Source organism: Pelmatolapia mariae, linkage group LG16_19 (assembly GCF_036321145.2).
Source record: "Pelmatolapia mariae isolate MD_Pm_ZW linkage group LG16_19, Pm_UMD_F_2, whole genome shotgun sequence".
NCBI classification, from domain to species: domain Eukaryota; kingdom Metazoa; phylum Chordata; class Actinopteri; order Cichliformes; family Cichlidae; genus Pelmatolapia; species Pelmatolapia mariae.
Window position 1 is genome coordinate 49387947 of NC_086241.1, and position 9843 is coordinate 49397789.

General features: G+C 39.0%; 1 protein-coding gene across 1 annotated transcript; it reads left to right on the plus strand.

The window, feature by feature from the left end:
* The first annotated feature begins 7476 nt into the window (after positions 1–7476).
* Positions 7477–9566, plus strand: LOC134645955 (CD209 antigen-like). Its single transcript, XM_063499604.1, has 6 exons — positions 7477–7564; positions 8069–8158; positions 8365–8631; positions 8736–8902; positions 9127–9263; positions 9340–9566. The coding sequence occupies exons 1-6, from the start codon at positions 7483–7485 to the stop codon at positions 9482–9484; spliced, it is 888 nt and encodes a 295-aa protein (XP_063355674.1). The 5' UTR covers positions 7477–7482; the 3' UTR covers positions 9485–9566.
* Positions 9567–9843: the final 277 nt, after the last annotated feature.

A 9843-nucleotide genomic window follows, 5' to 3' on the forward strand; every position in this document is an offset into this window, starting at 1 on the left:
GAGCTGACCTCGCACACACAAACAACAACAACACCGACAACTCGCCCATCCTTTCCTCGCGCTCAGACCCGGAAACTGTCAAGCGCGGTCTGTCTCTTGGTTGAAACATCAACACTTCTCGGCCTTCCTGAGTCTTGCATATGTTTTACTATTTTTATTTATTTATTTTGACCCCTGTGCCTTCAGTTGTAGCTACTTTACACTAACACACGTACCATAAAATATGCATTAGGACAAGCAAGACATGTATACTAGTATTGTTTTTGTTTTTTATGAAAAATTAAAATGATTAATTTTTGTTGTCATAGCACAGATACTGTACGGCGAAATTTCAGAGTGCTACATCTGAAGACATGTTAAGACACGTTAAAACACAATGAAACAGACAATATAGAAGCAACAACGTAATAAAACAAGGCAGATGGGGAGGCCATAAACAGCAATAAATTGACAAGATACTAAAGTCACATACATATCAAGTTATTGCACTGGGCAATTAAACTGAGTATTGCCAGTGTTAGAAACCCGCATTAATGTCCTTCCAACCATGGAAAGAAGTGGTTTCCTGACATATTTGCTCTGCTTTTGATGCTTCTGCACCCTTTGCACTCTTTTCTTGTCAGCCACTGTATAGGCAGCCTACCACACAGTTATGACATATGTCAACACACTCTCAACTGTAGTGCAGTAAAAGGTCACCAGGAGCCTCTAATATTGATTAAAGGTGATATCATAAAAGGTGATTGACTGATTTTAATTACTGCACGTGTTGCTCGACTATCAGATTAATAAATTACTCTGACAGACTAATAATTTTATAGCTTTGTCAACTATCACTGTATTTTAAGGCAGCACATGCATTACAACAATCAGCCAGAAGACCTCTCTGACTGACATAAGCACAGAAGTGTCCAAAGTCAACTTTGGTGGTCTCCTGTGGTGTGTGGCACAGGGACATTGGGGACAGATCCTTTGGTGCTTTGGGTTGTGGCCTTCGTGGATGGATGTTTGATCACATCCTACTGGTGCTCAGTTGGTCTATTATCAGGCTATTTATGAAGGAGATTAAAAATTCCTTTGGTGTTGTGTTGTGTTTAAGCAGTTGCTGAGCTTTTGCACTGTGGTGGTGGGTGATGTTGACATGGATGATGAGCTGTCTGCAACAAATGTGTGGTATCATAGACAGGGAAGATGGACACAGCCACTGTTAAATCATCCTCTGGTTCTGGGAGTCTATAAGGCTTTTCTTTTTGTTTGACTCAGCTTCAAGTGGGCATTTTGGCTCTTCCACGTTGGCTGTTTTTAAGGCCTGCAGGGGGAGCCAAAATAACATCCATGTGAATTGCAGGTCTCAGTATTTCTCAGCAGAACATTGCAGTGCTATGATATGATCAGCGTCTTCTTTCACTGTAGCTGTCCATTCTGTGGTTTTAACGTTATGTGGCTAATCAGTGTATATGTGAGCAGCATACAAGTCACTGCACAGTCCCAGATGCACTGTGCAATACATCAGAGAAAAAAGTGATTCTTCCTTGCCCCATGTGGGGTCACTTAGAGACTGTAATAGCAAAGTATGGGAGTCAGCATGAGTCAGTATGGCAAGAGAAAAGTACATTCAATTAGCCTGTCATAGGTAGGATATGGAAATATGTGCCTTTAAGTAATAATCTTCTTTTAACAGCTGCTCTGACAAGGCTAAGTAGATCATTTTACGTTGGTACTGAGCTCCCACTTCTTGCGCTCCCTTGCTATGATGTTTTAATATTTGTGACCTTGCTTAGTCTGTTTAGCTAGGTTTTTTTGGGGGGAATACTCACATAAACCAGAAAAGACCACGACACCCTGTAGGACGGATCGGGTTTACAAATATTCAAGCTAAAAGCACAAGGGTGTGAAGAATTTTGGACCGATATCATTATTTACATTAATGATTTGAAAATTAATTTATTTTGTTTGTGTTGTTATATAAGCCCTTATTTGTACAAGGAAAAGGAACTTCATTAATACCATACCATAGCACCTTTATGTATAATGCACTTCAACATAAAACCAGGGTTCACAATATGCTGTACATATACAAATAGCACAAACCATAATAATAATAATAAACAAATACTTATCAGTTTTAACAGTTTAACAGTTTTAAATTCGTACATCCCGGGTATCTATAATATAAGTTCAGAGCATTCATCACTCATCCGTATGCCTATATGAGGCCACCGGGTGGCCTCATATAGGCATAAAACAACTTTTTATGCCTATATTTTTTTTTTTACGTTGTTTTATAGGCATAAAACAACGTAAAACAACTCCTTTGGGGAGGGGGGTTAAAGAGGAAGATACTCATGTTATATTGGGTATAATATACCTAGCTCTGTCAGTAATGTGTAAAACACTGTGTGCCAAATAAGTGGCTGAAGGGCGCCAGTTTCACAGTCCTTCTTTGCAGAAGGCAAGGGAAGATTCATATGACATTTAAACGAAAGCATAATTTCAATCAAACACCCAAGCGGAAATAATATAAAGGAATTGGAATATCTTGAAAGCGTGACAGGACTTCAATAATGTTTAAATAATTTAGTGACTGAGTCACTCCTATCTGTGTGTGAAGTCGTACTTTTATGACCCACAGATCAGATGGGCCACAATACTTTCTGATATACAGACCTGTAAGTGCATAGCAACCAAGACGCGTTCGCTGTAGTTTTCAATATTTTGACCACAAATTCAAAGTGACTTGGGGCAGCTGCTGTTGTAATTTGGCGCTATATAAATAAAACTGAACTGAACTGATTTTCTGCTATTAGGGATTCCAGTTTACATTTAATGGAGTGGCACAGACACAGAGCGTTAGTGATTAACAAGAAAGCCAGAGAAGAAATGAGAACTGAGAAATTGCAACATTTTTATGTCCAGTTTTTGCAGGTTGATCATCAGGAGTGCTGAATGCTAATAACCCCCGTTGTTACCGCACTTGTTATTGTTTGACACCAGAAGTTTCATTTCCTCTTTTTTTTGGTCAAATTTTAACTATATAAGTTGCTGAACATGCACTTTAAATCATAATTTCAAGAATTACGATTATTTCAACATCTGTCAGAACCACTGCATAAAAAAGAAAGGAGTACATTTCGTACATGCACAGTATTACACTTTTTCACAGCTAGTAATAAAAAACATCTTTTTACTAGTGTAACATAAAGAAAACATCCATATTGACAGTAGTCTTAATAAATGATCTAAGAGCACAGTATAATTTGTAATATTATTTTGGTTATTCAATGGCTCAAAAATTTCTTTCCTTTTTTTTTTTTTTTCTTTTTTTTGCCTGTCCCGTTTGGTTCTTTTGCCATTAGAATTATTGTCTAAAGGCGAAGAAAGATGCCCAACGGATTTACTTTACCAAATGGACCATCCCAGCCTTGCCGTAATGGTCTATTTGATTCACCTTTAATTGTTTATTTTATTTTCACTTGTTGTATGCGGGACAGACTTTACTGGGGGAAAGAAAGGGGAGAAGGAAGGAGGGAAAGAAAAACAGCTGGGAAGAGGGACGGGGAAAAAGGGCAAAAAACAAAAACCAACAGAATAAGCAGACAAAAAATACATATATCGATCACTTGGATCACCTGTTCAGAAAGAAAAAAAAACAAGCAGAAGAAAACAAGAGTAATAGAATAAACAACATCACAATGATATATGGGAATATGGCAGTAAATACTAAATGTTAAACATTATTGTGCAGCACGTAAGATCGACAGCGCACAGTGTGCTTTGAGGTAGGAGCCAAAAAGGGTGTGGTTTGTGTGTGTGATCACCCGTGTGTACACCTGTGAGCATGGACGCGCTTGATTTTTTAAAAGGTTCCTTCATGTAATGATCTGCTTGAGGGTGTGGGGGGCCACTGCCCCATCCTCCAGGGCATGAAGCAGGTATGGAGGAGATCAAAACTCCAGACATCCAGAGGCCCTCAGAACACAAGAGACCAAGGAAGACCAACAGAGGGGCAGCCGCGCCACTATCCCAGAAAGAGCTGAGGAGAGTCCCAGATGAGGGGTCACTCAGCAGCCGCGGAGCAGAAGCCAGGGAGGGTTGCAGTGACGTGCCCGTGAGCTCCGCCGGCAGCCAGCTGTGCCTGAGTGACCGAGCCCCAGGCCGAGAGGCCGAGGGCACCCCACCTCCGAAGTGGCCCGAGCGAGCCCCAGGCTCCAGGCCCCGATAAGCAGCCGCCAAGGCGCCACTCAAAAATTTCTTTCCAAGTTTGTCCTGAACATATTCTAATATTTATGATGACTGCACAAATTGGCAGTAGACATCCACATTCACTGGTTACTTTCTATCACTGGTCACTGGTACACCCGTTCAACTGCTTGTTAAAGCAAATACCTAATTAGCCAATCACACGGCCGCAGCTCAAGACATTTAGGCAAGCAGATGTGCTCAATATGACCTGCTGAAGCATCAAATGATGAAATGGGAAAAAAGAGAAGATTTCAGTGACTTTGGATGTGTTATGGTTGCTGGTGGATGGCAGGCTGGTCTGAGTATCTCAGAAACTGCTGATCTACTTTGATTATCCCACACAACCATCTCTTGTATTTACAGAGAGTGTTGTAAAAAGAGAAAATATCCAGTGAGTGGCAGTTCAGAGGGCAGAGTGGGCATTATGGACAGGTTTCCGGGGGCTCCAGGCACACCCAATGAAGCCACTATGAATTTTACACATGCACTTGAAATATAAGTTACACTGATTCGTGTATTTTGGTAATGAAAAAGTTCAAAACCACATCACTAATAAGTTATTGCAGTACAAGCTCAGATTAATTATTCGGTTCACAGTAGTTTAGTGCTTCTGCAGCAATTATGGTAACCAGTGGGACTGAGGAGGATGCTGAGAAGACAGGCCCAAGCAGGTCAGGCTTTGGGACCGAAAAAGAGCTCATTCCTCAGCTTCTGAAGCTAGCTTGAAAGCATGAGTCTACTTGAAAATTGCAACAGAAATGGAAATGTGTTATGGATGTTGTGCAATCAGACTCAGCTATCGTAGTGTGTGGGGAGGTCATCGGTCAACCTGCAAACCTCCTGTTTGTTGCCTGGTGCAGAAGGTTTTGCACTTTTATAACTGTGGATACTTTTTCCTATTAATGGACTATACATACAGTATATAGTTGTAAACATACATACTGACTTGAACAACCATGAACAACTGATATGAACCAGTTCTGACTCTAGGTGAAAAGCTTTGTTCATGTCAGAAGTCAGAGGAGAATGACATCTTAGAGCTGATAGGAAGGCAACAGCAACTAAAATAACCAAAACTTTCACCCAAGGTATGCAGGATCTTCTGCTGGGTGCTTTCAGCAGGATAACACACCACGTCCCAAAGCTCAGATCATCTCAAACTGGTTTTCTTGAACATAACAATGAGTTCATTGTACTCAAATGGCCTCCACAGTAACCAGTAGAGCACCCGTTGGATGTGGTGGAATAACAGATTTGCATGACTGATGTGTAGCCAACATATTTGTAGTAGCTGCTATCATGTCAGTACAGGCCAAAATCTCTGAGAAATGTTTCCAGCACCTTGTTCAATCTCTGTCATGAAGAATTCAATCGGTTTTGAAGGCAAAAGTCCAGCAAGTTGTACCTAATAAAGTGTCTGGTAAGTGTAATTCTTTGATTTTTTTGTTCTTATGCACACCATCTTTTAAAAACAGTTTATAGTTCTTGATTGAAGTTGTTAGTTGGAGACAATTGGGAAATTATGTTCTTAACAGGTAATTTAAGTTCTTCATGGAAACAGTCATACACTGTGTGCACAATTATTAGGCAAGTGGGTATTTTGGCCGTATCATATTTTCTACGTATATTTTCCAACTTCAAGCTGTATAAACTTGAGTGCTTATTGAATTTAAGTATATCAGGTAATCTGTATTTGCGTAATGAGTGAGGGTGTGGCCTAAGGAGACCAACACTAAAGGTGTGCATAATTATTAGGCAGTTTCTCTCCCTCAGGCAAAATGGGCAAAAAAAGAGATTTAATGGACTCTGAAAAGTCAGAAAATTGTAAAAAGTATTTCAGAAGGATGCAGCACTCTTGAAATTGCAAAGATATTGGGGGGTGACCACAGAACCATCAAATGTTTTGTTGCAAATAGCCAACAGGGTTGCAAGAAACGTATTGAGAAAAAAAGATGCAAGTTAACTGCCAAAGATTTGAGAACAATCAAACGTGAAGCTACCAGGAACCCATTATCCTCCAGTGCTGTCATACTCCTGAACTGCAACCTACCCGGAGTCTCCAGAAGTACAAGGTGTTCAGTTTTTAGAGACATGGCCAAGGTAAGGAAGGCTGAAACCCGACCACCACTGAACAAAACACACAAGTTGAAATGTCAAGACTGGGCCAAGAAATATCTGAACACACATTTTTCAAAGGTTTTATGGAATGATGATATGAGAGTGACTCTTGATGGACCAGATGGATGGGCCCATGGCTGGATCAGTAACAGACACAGAGCTCCACTTCGACGCCAGCAAGGTGGAGGTGGGGTAATGGTATGGGCTGGTATTATTAAAGATGAGCTGGTTGGACCTTTTCAGGTTGAAGATGGCCTGAAAATCAACTCCAAAACCTACTGTTAGTTTCTAGAAGCAGTCGTAAAGGAAAAAGTCTGCATCTTTTAAGAAGACCATGATTTTTATGCAGGACAATGCTCCATCACATGCATCAAAGTACTCCACTGCATGGCTAGCCAGTAAAGGCCTTAAGGATGAAAAGATAATCACATGGCCCCCTTCCTCCCCTGACCTAAACCCTATTGAGAACCTGTGGGCCTTGCTTAAACGGGAGATGTACAGTGTAGGGAAACAGTAAACCTCTCTGAACAGTTAATCATCATCAAGAAACTGACAGACTCCATGAATGGAAGGCTTGAGACAGTGATTGAAAAGAAGGATGGCTATATTAGTCACTGATTTTTTTAATTTTTTTATTTTGACACGTCAGAAATTTTTATATGTACATTTTGAGTTGTTTTATTATTCTCACTTTAACATTTGCAAATAAACTAGTGAGATGGGAAAATGTTCATTTTTTTCATTTAGTTGCATAATAATTATGCACATATATATAAATATTCTCTTAAAGACAAAACCTCACTTTTACATTCTTAAACATTTGGGTTTAGGTTCATTAACATTTTGGATTGACCGCGAGCACTGTCCTTGAACCATAATGACATTAATCCTCAAAAATACAACTTGGCTAATAATTGTGCACACAGTGTATTTGATGGACACTGTATATATTTATTTATTTTTTATCCATTAATCCAAAGTGTTTAGGGAGAGTTTTTATATTAATTAGTCTATGACAAAATGATAAAGGCTTCATGAGGCACGTGAGTCCATGAGACATGCCTTGTGTCTGTATATAAGGAGGCGGAAAGCAGCTCAGTGGGCAGAACCTGCAGCATTGCAATGGAAACTTCACAGAGGACAAGATCAGTTACGCCAAAGTTTCCTCCAGTTTTCTTCAAAAGCTACAACATATCCAGACAAGGTATGGCGCTGAATTCCTATTTGATTTTTATTTTGTACATTTCTACAGTTTTTCCACTCTTTTCCTTCATAAATGCAGATCAGCCTGTGATTTTATGTATTCAAATAGTTTGTAGTTGTATCATTTTTAACAAATGAAGAATTTGTGGTATTATGCCCAAATAACTGTAGTTTTAAAGTGATATTTAATATAATTATTATTCATTATATTAACTTCACATTAATAAAGCAGTAGGGAGTATAATAGATGGCCTAAAGGATGGGAATAAAATGTATAATGGATGGTATAATAGTTTAAATATGATATTTTTATAATATTTTTTCCTGAGTTACTTCAGTCTATTTTCTAGCTTTTTACTTATTTGCTGCATTTCTGAATTATCTTCAAGTGTCAACAACCTGATTAAAATGAAAAGTGCTTATCTGAAAATCTTTATAAATAAAACCAAACCTAGCTGATTCGTTTTTTTTTTTCTTTTCAAAATTTGTATGTTTGACCCTGCAGGTGGAGATGGATTTAATCGATGGGTTTTACTGTGCTTGGGACTCTTGAACGCTGTCCTGCTAATAGTCGCTGTTGTTTTTGCGATTAAGTGTGAGTAACCAGCTCATGTGATGATAAGGTTTACTTGTGCTTGGTTGTGTAACAATCTTTGTTAGCCAATACAATAACTGTTGAACTCTCAGCAACCTCACAAGGGGAAATGCAGATTTTCCATATTTCAAAACACTAATCATTTCATAATGATACACTAATCATATTAATTTCACCCTTGTTGTCTCTGTTTTTCACCTGTTTAGGTGCCAAAGTCATAGAGGACTCCTTGCACATTTCCAACCCAGCAGTAACACAGCTCTTCAATGAGCTTGACAATCTCCAAAGCAACCACAGCGATGTGATTGGAGCTGAAGAGGAGGCAAAGGAGGCGTTAGAGAGCGCGATCAACAACCACAAAGAAGTAAAGGTGAAAATTGAGGAGCTGAAGACCGTCAATGATGGTTATGAGAAACAGATGGAAGCCCTGCGATTAGAGAAGACAAACCTAAAGTCCAACATATCAGCTTTAGGTGAGAAAATGTTATTATTCATATAAGTTTAGTTTTAATCTGTGAACTCTGAATACATTAAAGTACCTGAAATGACAAGAAATCCTTTATCTTGTTTCTCTCAGAGAACTCTTGTGATAAATGCACTCCTGGATGGATTCTTTTCAACTCGTCCTGCTATTTCTTCTCTTCCACCGAGTCCTCTACTGTCAAAAGGAACTGGCATGAGAGCAGAATGGACTGTGTTAGTCGTGGCTCTGACCTTGCTGTGATCGATAACCAGCAGGAGCAGGTGGGTTGAAAATATGAGAGAAGAAGCTTGAAAACAGAGAAGTCCTCTAGATGGATCATCCGCAGACATACAAGGAGGCACTGAAAGTGATTAGCAAAGATTTTAAAATGTAGCCTTAATGCTGTTAAGGAGGTTCTATGTTGGCATCATTTGCATCCCATAGCCAATCGTGGCCAGTTTTGTAAGTTTTGTAAATTTTAAATGTATTTTTTTTGCTCACATAGACATTTGTGAGTAACACCATCAAACTTCTAAAAACCAATCCTCATCAATGGGCGAATGGATTCTGGGTTGGTCTTACTGACATAGCGACAGTGGGGACATGGGTGTGGCTTAATAATGTCACAGAGGTGGAACAAAGGTAAGAAAAGACAGATTATTAATTATAGATTTTTATGGATAATTTCCACTTAATTATCTGTCACGCCTTTTTTCAGGTACTGGATGGATGGAGAACCAAACGTTGAGGAAGAAAATTGTGTGATTATCATTTACTCCTCCACTAATCCCTGGAAGACTCGCTATGATGGAAACTGCAATGTGCATCGCTTAGACTGGATATGTGAAGTATCATCAAGATAAAGTCTTGGTTCACTCCAGCGATGGAATGGAATGATTCACATGTAAAATATTCAAGCTTGTATTATTCTAACTGTATTTTAAAAGTCACTGCAAAGTGTATTACAGTGCAGTCAACATTAATAAAATGTTTTGTAAATTTCTATATGTTATATCTACGCATGAGTTTTATAATCTGCTTACATCCAATAGAAAGATTTGTTGTGCTGGAGCTCATATATCTACCAAGTTCCATCATTATGATCATTAGTATCACATTAGTATCACAGTGTACAGGAGAAACAGTTTCATTGTGTTTGGCAGTGTAGAGAGATCAAAATATTTTGGGGAGAGATCAGAGTGACGTCGGGACATTATGTCAA